Genomic DNA, 15,291 nt, shown 5'->3' with positions numbered 1-15,291 from the left:
TACTTCTTCAGTTTAGAGAATTTAACAGGTATTGCCATTGGAAACAATTGGTGAGATTATCTGATAAAGTGGTATTGTGGTAAAATAGCCGTTGGGTCCTGTCCACACAAACATCAGTAAAAAAGCAAAGCGACAAAACGGCGCGAGTTTTAAACAAACCGAAAGGAAGGAACACCCTATGTTGCCAACAATCAGTACCCTACTTACTCCTATTAAAATATGTAATGACCTGAAGCATTGTCAGATCACAATTAACAACACCCTCATGTCTCACGAACATGTCAATATATACCAGTCAGATGCACATCTACAGCGGAGTGGGGATGATCATAAAGACTACAAGTACGTCACTCCCATTGGCCAGTTCTACTTGCAACGAGGAAGTGATTGTTGAGCTGGCTTGGAAGGGAAAATGGCAGCCTACAAGTGCAAGGGACTAATCAAATTGGCCGTGATTCTGTGTTATTTTCTGTATTCTCTCCGTGCTGATGTTATAGAAAAATCAAATGATGTAGCAGAGTCAGACGTAGACCCTGGCAGTTTGCAGACCGAAAGACAGACAGAGAATTCGGACGTGCACCATGCTTCTGATGAGCAGACCCACAATGGACAGGCTCAGGACAAAATGCAGTGGCAGGTGACAGATGTCCCGATGAACACTGACAACGGTGACATTAACAGTGAGGAATATACACCAATCCCGAAGGATCAGTTCCAAGAAGAGTTAGTAATCAAACCGCTCCATTCAGGCGATATTTATGCCAGTTTCCAGTTTCGCACGATTTGGGACACCGATTTCTCTCACGGAAAGAAAGGTAGTAACAGTTTGGTATCTAAGACTTATTATCTCTGGCGTGATTCTGACTGATCCCTTGTGCTCTCAAATGTCTGTGTATGAGATATTTTAAAACCAACGTGTACAACAAATGTGTGATGTCTTCAATCTACTGATTTCAATAATTGGGTATGTCCACAAATAATATTAAGGTAAAACTGCGTAAAAATGTCTGTCTGTCTGACTGACTATCATGTTTGTTTGTTGAATATACTGTAAACATTATTCAGGTTATGAGCTGAGTTATTATCAATCAGTATATTATGTCAAACAGTGTCCCACTACAGGCTCTTTCCAAAGTCTCTGGGACAGGTGATCTCCAAGTTCTCTGTGCGAGAGCTGCATATCTCCTTCACTCAGGGTTTCTGGAGGACCATGCAATGGGGTCAACCCTTCATCCCAGCACCACCAGGAGCAGAACTCTGGGTTTGGTTCCAGGATTCAGTCACTGAGTGAGTAGGAGCTGCTCTTTGATAGAATTCAAAATGGATATCTGTCACTCAGGCAGAAATATTCAAATCCAGTTCTCAGCACCTACGCTATGGCGCTTTTTCCAACTAGCTACACCTTGTTCACATCTGTCTATGCATTTATGTGGGATTTCTAATATTTTGTGACTAGTAACTGGCTGTGTCTGCTCTCTTGTCCAGCATTGACAGCACTTGGAAGGAACTCACCAATGTGCTGTCAGGAATCTTCTGTGCTTCACTGAACTTCATTGACTCTACCAACACTGTACAGCCCAGTGCCTCATTCAAACCACTGGGGCTGGGGAACGGTAAGACCCCCTCTGTCACTGATCATGACCTTGTCTTCATTACTGATCAGTGTGGTTTACGATATCTTCATTTGTGAATGGTTTTGTTTATTTTTCAGTTTTCTGTGACTTGTATACAGTCTTAATGATTTAATCCAGATGTGTACAAAACTTAGTGTTCCTGTGAGTTGAGGAGGAGGTGACTCCAAAACCAGAACTGTGACTTACGGTGTCACTGCCCTCATCCTTTCACAGTGACTGATCACCGTTTCTTAAGGTACGCCACTCTACCTCGTGAAATCGTCTGTACTGAGAATCTGACCCCATGGAAGAAGCTTCTCCCTTGTGGCTCCAAGGTATATTGTTTAAAAATCTAGTTTAAACCTAGTTAAAAATTTTGAAATCTAATTTAAACATAAAAGCTATAAAAGATGCTTTAGCTTTATTGTTCTTTAGATGTTTTTTACTACTTGCCTTTTTCCATTGCATTTTGCCTGGTGTAACTTAGCTACTTGTGTGTATGTATCTCCAGTTTTGACGTCATGCTGGCATGTGTGTGTGTGTCTGTGTGTGTGTGTGTAATGTATATATAGGCCGGTCTGGCTGTGCTGCTGAAGTCTGAAAAATTGTTCCACAGCAGTTACCACTCAGAAGCTGTACACATCAGAACTGTTTGTAAGGTGAGCTCCTCTTTCAGCGAACTCTGTCTTAAAATCACTCCACATCCAGAACCCAGTGATCAAAAAATGCATAAGCTGTTTAAAGAACCAAGTTTAAAGAACTCTGGAGGCTGTCCAAAATATTTATCAATTTAATTTATTTGTGCTGTGCAGCAATATAGATTTTTAGACATCAGATGCTTTTTTAAGAACAGGATGATCACTTTAGGAGCTCATTCAGACTTACATTTAAAAAGTTAAGCTAATATACTGTAACTGATGCTTATCAGTCATTTTAGCTGCCCACATTGTTGTGGGTCATTTTAACAATCATATGCAAATAAAGCATTAAAAGTCTATGAACATGCTTCCAGCTTACATATGCTCCCAAGTTTTTGTAGGGTATTACAAAACATCCTCCTTTGGATAATGATAAATCTGTCTCATTAATTATATTTGTTTCAGGACTGGCAGTGTAAGAGCCCAGCATGGGAGTTGAGACAGTCTCTGAATGTGGTGTTTGATCTGTACACATCAGGACAGGGTAAAAAAGGTAAAGAGGGCATGCATCACTTCATCATCTCCTGACACTTAAGGTACTTAAGGTAATCTTTGAGCTAATATCTTACATAACGGAATGTGGCTTTATTTCACAGAGTGGTCCTTGTTCAAGATGTTTTCTCGTACCCTGACTGAAGCCTGCCCTGTTGCTTCTTCCAGTAAAGTTTATGTTGATGTCACAGACAACCCACAGGTATGAGTTTTACTCTTCAATGTGAAGAAATTTTCAATAAAAGCTTTTTTTTTTTAATGTATGTACAGTCAACGTTGTATTGACTGTTTTAAAGCTGACTGTTTTCTTTACAAAATATGTGGATCTGAATACCAAATACAAAACAATTCTACATAACACTTCCCCACGGTTTACACTGTGACTATCTATAGTGTATAACCAAGTAACTTCACATTCTACAAATATAAACATTTTAAACTTTGGCATGTCCAATATTGTATTGTTTTTATTGAACCATTCCACAGTTTTTCTCTGATGCCTGTCCTTAGTATTGTAGGATCCTTAGTGTGTGTATATATATATATATATATATTTTTTTTTTTTTTTTTTTGCTGCCCAACAGGGGGAGCTGTTTGACCTGAGCCCAGCCACTACACTCTATAGCCAAGCTGTTGTTTTGGGAGATCGCAGGACCTACTCAGTGTATGACTTAACAAAACCTGAAACTTTTGGAACAATGCGATCACTCAATCCCTTGCTACGCTGGAAAGCAGATGCTGGTAAACCTGAAATCCCTTTATGTGGAGTTACACTCCTGATGCTAGATCTTGCCATCCTTTGGTCACCGTGGTTTTCCAATTAGTCCACAAAGACCAATATATTTTCTAATTCTATTTACATTCCTTGGCCCAGGATGTGAACTAATTAGCTAAGTGTTTTGGGAGTTGGAGGGCATGGTTAGAACAAATGCTCAGAGAATTTGCAGCCTTTCATAAAGTTAAAGGGTTACAAAGTTGAGCACCTTATCATGTCCTTTTAAATCAATTCATCTGTGTATTTGCTTCTTTTTAGTGAGAGCTAAAGCAGTAATTCCTCAGAATTTCTGAGCCTTGGTTGAAAAATGTATCAAAACTATTTCATATCCATTTGACTGAAGCACTTAAAATACGTAGTTTTGTTCCTGTGTGCATGTTGCACTCTAACGTTCAGAGTGAATATTGTCCTGTTTGTCAGGTGATATGCTTCGTCCTCTTCTGCATGGCGAAAGGTATGTGGCTGGATTTGGGTTGCAGACAGGTGAGATTCACACTCTGATTTATAACAATCACCCATACCGGGCCTTCCCTGTGCTGCTGCTGGACACTGTTCCCTGGTACCTGCGCCTGTACATCCACACACTCAAAGTTATCAGCAAGACACGAGACAACAAACCCAGTGAGTACTCATTCTGTACTCTCTACTAGTCTCATTGGCTATATAGTTTAACACACACACACACACACACATATATATATATATATATATATGTGTGTGTGTGTGTGTGTGTGTGTGTGTGTGTGTGTGTGTATATATGTTTAACATATAGTTAGGCTGTAGAGGAACTCTGTATTCAAGGCTTTATGTTTTTACTTGTTGAGTTGTCAGACTAAACTGTTAACGTAGCTAGTCGTTGTTCGAAGTGTGTTTTTACACTGATTGAGCCTAAGCTGTTGGGTTAGCTTGGAATGTGTTAACATCACATCGGCAAAATCTCTCAAGAACACAGTGGGAGATGCTTCGTTTAAATGAGCCTGTTTCCCTCCACAAGAAGGGGCAGAGATCCTTTTATACTGCTGTAGTAAATGTAGTGTTCCTATGAATGTATCTATTGAGTGATGATGGTGAATACGAGTGTGTTTTCTTTGCACTGGCTCTCTCGCGCTGCGTGTCCTGCACATAAAAGCTGCACCTTACAATCCACAGCTATTCAATTCTACCTGGTTTATGCCAGACCCATTAGTTTACTCAGAGAGCATGTATCATGAACATGTGATAAAAATGATTTTATATGATTGAGTGATTCATATGAAAACATCAAAAATAGTTTTAAAAAATGAAACCATTGACAAAAAGCTCCTGAAAGCACTAGGCTATACATAATAAATGGAATTAGACTTTTTTGAATGACAGTTAGATGTATACTTTGTGAACGACACATCTCAGTGTTGGGCTGTCTGTTTTCTTTCCCACATATAAGGCTACATACACTATCAGCCATCTAAAGATCGTGTGAGTTCACATCTGCTGGAGATGCTGATCCAGTTGCCTCCTCATTCAGTCACAGAGGTGACGGTTCAGTTTGAGAGAGCTCTGCTCAAATGGACTGAATACACCCCGGACCCTAACCATGGCTTCTATGTAGGGTAAGACTACTCTATAGTCAACCTGTAAAACTGAATATGAGGACATCTGTTTTTACAATAGGATGAAATTTTTTAAATTCCACATGTGATGTAAAATCTTTCCTTTTCTGGAGTAATAAGCATCCCACAGTAGATCTTCTCATGAGAAGTCGTTGATAAATACATTTTAAAGTATTTTAAAATTATTAAATAATTATATTAAATACAAGCCTCTTTTCACACTGCAGGTTTGTTTATTTATTAATGTGTCCTATGACCTTTCAGATCCTCTGTAATTAGCGCCCTTGTGCCCAGCATTGTCGCTATGGATACCAACAATACTCAAGAACGCCCACTATTCAGCAGCTTGTGAGTTTATTTTGTAGAATATTTTTAGTAAAAATAAAAATATGAATCTCATCTATCACTACTTCTTTTTAACTATTTTATTTGTATCTGTTGCATTTTGTCCTCAGTTTCCCCTGTAAAGAGGAGTCCAGCTACTTCATGCGAGTGTACACAGAGCCCTTGCTAGTGAACTTGCCAACTCCAGACTTTAGCATGCCCTATAATGTGATCTGCCTCACTTGCACAGTGGTGGCTGTGGGCTACGGATCTTTCTACAACCTTGTGACCAGAACCTTCCAGGTGGAGGAGCCAAGTCCGGGCCTGGCCAGACGTTTGGCCAACGTCATACGCAGGATACGGGGAGTTCCACCGCTCTGATTCTCCAGTCAGACACACGTTCTCTTTTTCTATGTGTGTGTGGGCGAGAGAGACATCTCAGCACCACTGGTTTTGGACTTCTGGAGAAATATTTCAGCCTTATAAGCACTGGAATAAGTCATGGCTGTTTTTTTAAATGATTTTCTTTGGAGAAGGCAGGATAAGAACAGATGCAGAATTCCTTTTGGATGAACTTGGTTATGGGGTTTTGTCATGTAATAGAATGAATTTTTATGTTGCAGTTGTCGATCTGAAAGGGGGAGGGAGTAAGTTATTCTGTTGTGGCTTTTTGGAGAAGTGCATGGCTTTGATTTGTTGAACTCTTTCCAGAATAGCCTGGAAGAAACACTGGAGACACTTAATAGGAATCTGATTGGTTCCATACACAGCACGCACAAGCAGACCATTTTTCTGTGCTCCGTGAATTTTACCACATGCCAGAATGTTGACAGTGGAACTGCTAATTGTATTGCACCCATTTTAGAAAGACTGTTTTTGGGAAGAGGGATGTGGCTTTTTTGAGCAGCTGTCCTCAGTGTTTCACTTGCATTTTTCTAAACCTCTCTTGTTTTAATTATTACTTACATTTTTATATATGTATTTCCAACAGGAAACTTGAACAAACCTCAAAAAAAAAAAAATTCAGTTGGAAGGAATGAAGAATGTGATATTCTGCACATTACATGGTACCATTGAAGTGCATGTCTGTTCCCAATGTTTAAACTAGCTTTGTGGACTAACTTGAGAATCTTCATGATGAATGAATTAAAACAGGTTGAGTACAGTGAACTTTGTGAGTACGCTCAGCTCTGCAAAGCAGCTGCTTTTGGGAGCATAGGAACATTGATTTAGAGGAATGTTACTTTTTATGTGGGGGGGGGATATCTGGCTGCAGCATTTGTGCTGAGAATATGCCTCCACAGTCTGTTGTGAGTCATAAAAAATAGGCCTGGGTTGACATGCCCCGTGTGTTACCTCTCCTCCCAGACCAGTGCCCTGCAGCCTTTTGTCTGGCACTGTCAGAGAAAAACATACCAAAAAGGACAAAGCAACACATCCCCTATGTTTAACCTCTCCTCTCTTTTTTTTTTTTTTTTAGCTGTTGAACAATAAAGGAATGTCTGTCCCTCCATGCTAACCCTCAACTACTAAGTATTGCCTTTTCTCTTTTTGTTAACTCACTCAGCTCTGGCTGTGTGAGAGCTCAGCATTGCTTAGCGCAGCGGTATTTTATAGGCTGGCTTTTGCCAAGCTCTAGGAGGAGCTGAAGACAGAGGGCCCTTTCTTTGCCAAGCCGCACGTGCTCAGGTCTTTAGTCATTTGCGGTTGGGTTGGGGTTGCATTCCTACACGCTGATTGCAGTGTTCTGTGACCAGTTATGTAGCGCCTATTAAGGATTTTGGGGATCTATGTAAGACACATACGTGACAGCTGGAGTCCAGTGGAGCCTCTGGCTGTAGACAGTTGCATTTTACACTTTACTGTCGTTTGAGCCTTATGTTTTTCTTTAGTCTGTTACCATATCTCTTTTATACCAGTCTAACCATCTTACAAGTTAAAAACCATAATTCACATCAATATGGTAAAAACAGGTTTAATCCGTAGGTTACAAACAAGTACAAAAAATCTAAAACAAAAAGCCTAAATATTCATGACTGTATATATATATATATAGTTTGTGTGTGTGTGTGTGTTTAGAATATATATTCTTCAAGATAAAAAAAAAAAAAACTCAAGTATGAAATGTAATGTGGAGGGAACCCCTGCCTCCTCTGCCTTGTTGTCCTGTCAACACGGCTCATTGCAGGCGTGGCCGCAGGTGGTCCGACAACATTTCTGTTCCCCTGGGCACTGCCCGTCATGGTAGCAAAACTCAGCGCACACTGGGGTTCCTTTGGGTAGTCCACAACGACCAGGTTTCACTGCATATAGGGTGAAATGGGTGACACTCAGATCTCAATCTTAAATCAGTTTAACATATTGGTCATCTGTTCTATGGCTTTCTGTTTGGTGTGAACTGCAGAATTCAAACAAACATTGTGTCAAACTCTAAATTGCCATATATTCAAAATCTTGTAAAAAGAAGTAGTGCTGGGACTGCTGATTGATCTACACTGTGTGCTTTGTAAGTGCAACAGCTCAATTGTTGTGTTACTTTAGCTCTTTGTGGAAACAGTGTTCCTCTTACCTGTGTATGGTGCAGTACATTCATGGCCACATCCATTGTGGCAGCATTTTTCATCCCTGGGACAATCACTGTCATTAGAACAAAACTCTGCACACATTCCTGAGCCATGGCGTCTGCGAGGACACACTCCCGGCTTTGCTTAAGAGACGGAACATGAAAATGCTCATGCGAGGAAAAAAAGAGTTTGACAAACTGTTCCCTCACTCACACAAAGAGCAATTTTCATCAGCCTCTCTCATACCTTATACATACACACGAGCACACATATGTGTGCACTGTATCATGTATCTTACTGAAAGCAGGCGGCACACAGACAGCTCCGCAGTCGAAGACACAACAGATGTGGTTTCCAGCGCAGTCTGAGTCACAGACGCACCCGCGGCTGGACGGCACCACCATGAGTCGGCGCGGGCAGTGGCCAAACTTACACACTACTGCAAGGAGTGTAGTAATTAACGTTTTAGCATCTGTGCGCACCCAGACAAATTCGACTCATCTTTAACAGACGTGCGTAACATTCTGAGTGTGCATAACTCCCTTACAAATCTTAATTCTGGCTACAAGTGCTCTATACAGATAGACAGCAAAAAACTTACAATGTTGATTACTTTTCTAAAAAAAAAAAAAAAAAAAAAAAGAAGAAGAAAGAAAGTCTTAAGTACATACATTGTTGCAGAACTTATATAGCATTTAGTGCATATAGCAGGCAGCCTCGTTCGAAAACATCTCGTACTGTCAACGTCTGGAGGGAATTAATCTATTGCATCCCACTCACCTGTAGAATTACGCTGTGTCGTCGGCGTGGCATCTGTCCATTTAAAAAATGTTATCAGAATCAAAACGCTTAAACTGAGCACTCTCGAATCCATTGTTAACTACTGTCCCACAGCAGGACTGGACTTGTTTGGAAACTATTTTCAATTGATGAAAAGGAGGGCGGGGAGAGTGCAGAGGGATTGTGACCAGGCATGGTCCCAGCGCTAGCTGTTTAGAGAGCGGAATCATGAGTGTATCAGACCACAATTTGGGCACATGGCAAAATCAAACTATCCAGCGATTCAGATTATAAATTGGAGATTACCATACGTGTATTTGCGCATGTTGTATTCTTATCAACGGTAACATTAATTTTTTTTTTAGCAAAATGAAATATTTTGATAGAAAGTTTTGCTTTTTCGAATTAAATAGATTTGTTTTAAATAGTGACACCACTTCAGATCTACATGTGAAAAATGGTCATGGATGAAAATGAACAATGATAAAAAAAAAAGTTGAAACTATCTTGGGTTTAAATCATCTAGGATTTTGCAAACCTCCGTCGAATGACGTAACAGTTTACATGGAATGTGCTGACACCTCGTGGTCTTTTCTGATGTACTTGGTCTTGCAAGCGCACCACTGATGATTTCATTGACAAATAAAATTATTGAATTTAATAAGGAAAAACGTAAACTTTATTTCTTACATTATCATGTTTTGATGTACTCACAGTGTTTTAAATCAGTAAAATCAGAGGAGAATGGAATCACTCACGAGCAGACACAATCCATAAATATTTATTTATTTCAAAACACATTCAAATCTCACATACAAAGTGGAGTCATCAAATGTATGTCTCACAGGCTTGTCTAGTGTAAACCATTAAGTGGAGAAATGCACAGTGGATATTAGTACACACAGTCAAAGCTGATTACAAAAGGCACTTGCTATGTTCTCCTGCTTTCTAGTGACTGTTTTGATTATTCAAACATGAAGCCAGTAACTTTGCATTTATTGTCATTCAAACCAATGAGACAAAAGGCAGTGTCACAGACATCTATATGGAAGTGTCATAAGGAAATGAAGGTATTCCCGAGAATTTTTTTCTTTCGAACAATGTGTGTAACATAACTGTACTGGAAGTGCAAAAGCAAATAAAGATCTTATTCTGAAAATCATGATTTTTTTTTTTTTTTAGAAAAAGTGCCAGCTGGTTTAAAAACATAGAAGGTAACAGTTTTTCTGTAAATCAATTTAACTGCAAGTTAATATAACCAAAGGTTATTGACTGAATTAAGCCACTGCTACACCAATACTCTTAGCGTTACTTTTACTGGGTAAAGGCCATTTTTGTCACTGAAACTTTGAGCACAAGTTGGAGAAGCTGTGCATTGTCAAATCAAAGTCTGGTCTTTGCATTAAACAGACCAAGATTTTTCTTTGCGCAGAGTAAATCCCTTTTTGTTACGTAATGAGAATAAATAAATAAATAAAACAAAAAGCTCATACTAAGTCACAAACCTGGGAAAATTCATGCAGTTATATAACAAAGGTAGCAGCAAAAATACTTGTAACCTAGAAAGAAATTCTCAAAATTCAAATATCGCCTACTAGGTATTACTCAACATTGGGCCTCTGGTTACTTACTTGTCACTGACCAGTTCAGGAAAATGAACTAAAATCAAAATGTCAGTAGCAGTTCTGTTACTAAAGTATAAGATATATTGATTAGAATACTACTCAATTCACATTTTCCCTTAATGCATGAAATCCCCTGATAATATAGCCTAAATTATGTCACTGCAAGTTTTATCCCTTCTAAACTCTAGGAGACTGGGACTGGAATGATTAAAAATACAGAGATATGAAAATAGATTTCTAAAGGTAATAACATTAAAAAACAATGTTCAAAGCACTTTTACTCCTGACAGACGAAATACAACTAATATCGTTTTTACACTGCAGCTGTAGTGTTATTTGAATACCAATAGGTAAATTTTTGTGTTAGGTTCATGTGTGGTGGAAGGGCTTAACAGAATAAAAAACCAAAACCAAAAACAAACAAACAAAACAAACAAACAAAAACAAAACAAAAACAAACAAACAAACAAACAACAAAAACAACTAGGTATTAAAATAAGCTGAGCTTCAATGTGATTGTTCTCTGCAAGTAGTGCAAAATCCAGTGGGTTAGTGGCATTTTCCAAAAGTTTCCCTAAGACTCTGTGCGGAATGTTAAGTGTTAGGCTGAAGGCTGGTGCAAAGTGTTTTGTTATTGCTGAAGTCGCTCAGTAAAACTCATTTAAACCTCTGTCAACTGCCTCACTCGCTTATCTTTCAATAGGCTTGTGAGCCATCATCACTTTTAACCTTAGACTTGGTCTCTCCGTCACTGTCCTCCAAAATTTCTTTTATAAGGTACTCCTTCAAGTTTGGTTGACCACCTATGTCAATCCCTGAGTCCTGGATCTCCTGAAGCAAAGCTTCCCACCTGCGTTTGTCCTTGGATATTTTCCACGAGAGCCTGACATTGGATTGGAGAAGTGGGATGAGTAAAGGATGGAACTGTTGCTGCTGCAGTGCATCTTGTGAGGGTGCGATATCCTGCAGCGCTCGGTCGCAGTGTTCCTGAGCTTCTCCCAGTTGCTCCAACTCCTGGAAACAGGTGACCAGAGCTGACAGGTTAAAAAGCCAATGAACTCTCTGAAGGTGGTTCTGCTGAGACAGCTGATGGCAACCCAACTTCTCCTGAAGCCTCAGAGCGTTGAGTAGGGAACCAAGAGCCTCCTGGTATCTTCCCACACGCATCAGCATCTGCCCCGCCCGCAAATCACCAAGGTAGAAGAACTGGAGGAAAGTGGGCGCACGCCTGAGCTCAGGTAAAGAGTGCAGGTGGGTGAGGTACTGCTCAAATGCCCGGCTGCGTTTGGCAATGGTCTCGGCCACAAAGTTCTTGCGTAGTTTCTTGCGGGGGAAATGCACGCCCTCCATCTCGTCGGCATGGCGACGGCGAAGCCGGCTGTGCAGGCGTTCGAAGTCAGTGTAGCGTCGCGTGATGACAGCAGGGGTTTTGTCAAACACTCCCGAATGAATGACATGAATAGTGTAAAGCTACAGGAGTGAGGTGAGGGGTCAAAATGAAAAACCTTGATAAATGCAGAACAAATTACAAAAGTTGGGATTGATCAGGTGCTTTGTACACCAGTCAGTTGACATGTTACATGTTTTGAATATTGTGATTTCAACTTCAGCTTGAGTGTCTATAAACTTTAAATGCTCTGGTCAGAGGTTTACACTAAATAGGGTTAATACCTACCACATATTTTGAGGTGTTCTCCTGCACCACGCTAGCATCGGTCACCTCAAAGATGAGTTTCTCTGGAATGCTGCGAGTTCGTAGACTGCGCCAGCTCTCTTGGAGCTGATGGGTGAGCAGGTTAGAAGGGCCTGTGGGACTTATTTCTAAAGACAAAACAACAACAACAACAACAACAACAAAAGAGACTGAGCTGCAAGTGAACTGAAAATTCACAGGATTAAAAATCAAGAAGTGAAACTTTTGTGCGTTACAACTGGGAGAAATGTTGACTTTAAAGGCACTTCCTCCTCATTTTCCTCACTGGTTGCTCTCAAAAGTCGCAGTGTGTCTGAAACCATTCATTTGCATTGACGAGAGGGATCGACTGTGCATTATTGTGCCAGGGCATGAAACACTGGGAGTTAATGGAGCATGCTAAACAGGCATTACCAAGCAGGCTAAAACTCCAAAACAACCTGTGTCCCAGCACAGAGGTTACTGAGCACACTTTAAACACTTTACATGAATAGTTCTGTTTTGAAAGGGTTATCAACAAGTTTGCTTATAAAGCTCCTCAACATATTTAGCTTAGCACAGAATAGCTCAGCTCATGTTAAAACAACCTTATCATCACAAAGGTGCAGATCCACAAGCAGAATTTTTATCTTAAAAAAGAGGTACCTGTGCTACTGCATCCAGTCTCTATGGACTCCCCAAAGACGTCTGAGTCACTGTCTGGACCTGAACCCTCCCCAGCATCTTCTGATTCCAGAACTCCATCACTCTCAAAGCACAGTGTTCCTCCAAGCTTTGCAGACACGTAATCAGTCTCATCTTCGAGTTCAGAACTTTCTGGAAACTCGTCTACGCCATCAGCCTCTGAGGGATTCTCTCCCTCTCTGAACAGTGTGCGCCGAAGTCTGTCCAGGATCTTTGATGCCATCCCATCAGCACAACACTAGGATTAAACTATACTTTAAATAATCAATATTTCATCACGAAGAAAGGAAAAGTCTTAAACAGACACTGTGTCTTAGACCTAAGTGCAATTCAGTTGTGGCATTTAACAATAAGATGAGAGGTTGGAACGATCTAATCTAGCCATGAATATTATCGAGACAGCCACTTGAGTTCCACTTTCTAGGGGTGGAAACTCTACACCTTGTACACAGTGTGCCCAGTGTGAAAGCAAAGAGGAAATATGATCTTCTGAAATTATTTATTAACGGACCGTTGCCTGCAGTCGCGTGTACAATACGATACAATACAATACAATAATAATAATTTTAAAAACAATACAACAAAAGGTATCACAATATATACATCCGAAATAGTTGAAGATGTTAACGAGGGTAGTGAACTAGCCGAGAAATAAAACTTTAACTCAAAAAAGATCCCTGGGTAAATAAATGTTCTGCATCACTTCTCTTTAAACCTACCTTAATAACTATTAATAGACGCCAGCATTTCACTTGAGTATCGCCTACTTTAATGCTTTTTCAGAGAAGAATTTTGAACATTGTTTGAACATTGTGCACCATTTGTTACTACACATGCTGGTCATCGCAGGCTGGAAAGAGAAAGTTGAAAACGGGATACCTCGTATTATCTGAAAGAAGGACAATGTTCCGAAATATTCTAATACCGAGTAAACATACTTTGTGAGTTGGTGCACATTAACTCGCTACCGACACTTTGCTGACTGAGCACAACCAGCTAACTACATACCACTTAGCCGGACTAGGCTAGCTATAACTTGTGGATTTAGTTATCCTGCAAAATTATCACCGGCAAAACCTATTTTGCTTGTCTTATGGATGTTTTCAAAGTTTCAACTTACCTTTAATATGAGTCACTGAACATTACACTTTTTTATGGTCATAAAGACCGAAGAGTCGCTTAAAAAGCAATTATCCAACTGACTGACATCACTGTGTTCGCCAGAGGCTGTAACTCCATTTCAGTGGGCGTACAGAGAATTGGGATGAGCTTCTTCATAGATAGTAGGATGTGGGAGATGGACAACTCTTGTTAAAACACGGTCGCGCTTTTGAAGGAGGGTACTATCACCATATAAGGAAATAAAGAGAGGAAGTTGTTCTCTCTGCGTTGTGAGTGAAGGAAAAAAATGAGATTGTGCCAGTAAGGGTACTATATTTCCGTAGCTTAAACATAAGATTTCTATACAAGCTGCCGTTTATAAAAATCTGTGCTTGTTTAAAATAAAATGTAGACCTATCACGATGTTACACAGAGCCGTTATTTTAGTAAGACTTCGTATGGGACTAACACTTCACCCGGTGGGCGTTACCCAAGAATAACCTCAGCATATTAAAAACGCCTCTAGCCTTGTTTATTATGTAAATTTAAAAGACTAAAGGTCCAATCGTTGAGGCATCTAGCAGCCGTCCCTTTGCTCAACTCAGCCTTGACACTGTAATGATACTTAGCAGTCTGCTATATAGTCTTACTGCAATCTTTGACAACCGAAGTAGACACTTGCCCGACACCTCACCTGACAACTTTTGCACTGACATTTTGTGACGATTTTTGTTATGCTAATTTTGACAACTCCTAATGCAGCTGAAAAAATCCAGTTGTCTCCGCTGAAAAAAATATTTAAAATTTGTTTTCCCCCGACTCTTTTAAGCCATAACAAGATGCCGACAAGTGTGATGATTGAATAAAGAACATGTTATTTCACTTGTCATTTTCAGCTATTGTATTATTATTTCAGCTACTCTATCAAAGAGTGTTCGTATCGTGGATACTACATACCGGAGTCCAACTGGAGAGTTTAGGTGTTTATGCAAACTCCAAACGGTAGGTGTCGCTGTGTAATGAACCAATTGCAGAGCGATCAATATCTCCTGCCTCCCGCTTCCGTGTGGACAAAATGGAAGGATTGTGAGTTTGTTGTCCGCATGTAACGGAGTTCAGCGTTGAATTTAGTGAGTACCTCTTTACACAACAAGACGGCAATTAATACGTACACATTCAAACCATATAATACCTAGAGATTTCATATACATGAATTCTTAGGCAATAGGACCTATCTGTAATATTTAAATTGGCCAGTGTTCATGAGAGTATTGTTTACAATAGTACATTTCCGAGAAATGGTCTTGTGAGTTTATCCCGCGGAGATACATCGATACATCGATTTGTCTGACA

At 40.0% G+C, this 15,291-nt stretch overlaps 3 protein-coding genes across 3 annotated transcripts; 1 reads left to right on the top strand and 2 right to left on the bottom strand.

Annotated features, from left to right (window-relative positions):
• The first annotated feature begins 419 nt into the window (after positions 1-419).
• On the top strand, positions 420-6,769 carry pigt (phosphatidylinositol glycan anchor biosynthesis, class T). The gene is made up of 12 exons (XM_030768554.1): positions 420-818; positions 1,110-1,287; positions 1,486-1,613; positions 1,848-1,948; positions 2,186-2,272; positions 2,717-2,804; positions 2,908-3,005; positions 3,388-3,544; positions 3,999-4,199; positions 5,002-5,167; positions 5,432-5,515; positions 5,623-6,769. The coding sequence occupies exons 1-12, from the start codon at positions 626-628 to the stop codon at positions 5,870-5,872; spliced, it is 1,731 nt and encodes a 576-aa protein (XP_030624414.1). The 5' UTR covers positions 420-625; the 3' UTR covers positions 5,873-6,769.
• An 891-nt stretch (positions 6,770-7,660) lies between these two features.
• On the bottom strand, positions 7,661-8,929 carry wfdc2 (WAP four-disulfide core domain 2). The gene is made up of 4 exons (XM_030767805.1): positions 8,836-8,929; positions 8,354-8,527; positions 8,061-8,198; positions 7,661-7,794 (listed from the first exon to the last, which is right to left on the bottom strand). The coding sequence occupies exons 1-4, from the start codon at positions 8,927-8,929 to the stop codon at positions 7,661-7,663; spliced, it is 540 nt and encodes a 179-aa protein (XP_030623665.1).
• Positions 8,930-11,156: 2,227 nt separating this feature from the next.
• Positions 11,157-13,060, bottom strand: snx21 (sorting nexin family member 21). Its single transcript, XM_030767804.1, has 3 exons — positions 12,799-13,060; positions 12,136-12,281; positions 11,157-11,930 (listed from the first exon to the last, which is right to left on the bottom strand). The coding sequence occupies exons 1-3, from the start codon at positions 13,058-13,060 to the stop codon at positions 11,157-11,159; spliced, it is 1,182 nt and encodes a 393-aa protein (XP_030623664.1).
• Between the last annotated feature and the right edge of the window lie 2,231 nt (positions 13,061-15,291).

The sequence above is a fragment of the Chanos chanos genome, chromosome 3 (assembly GCF_902362185.1).
Source record: "Chanos chanos chromosome 3, fChaCha1.1, whole genome shotgun sequence".
Classification (NCBI taxonomy): domain Eukaryota; kingdom Metazoa; phylum Chordata; class Actinopteri; order Gonorynchiformes; family Chanidae; genus Chanos; species Chanos chanos.
Note: the sequence above shows the minus strand (reverse complement) of the source record. Positions and strands in the feature narration are given on the sequence as shown.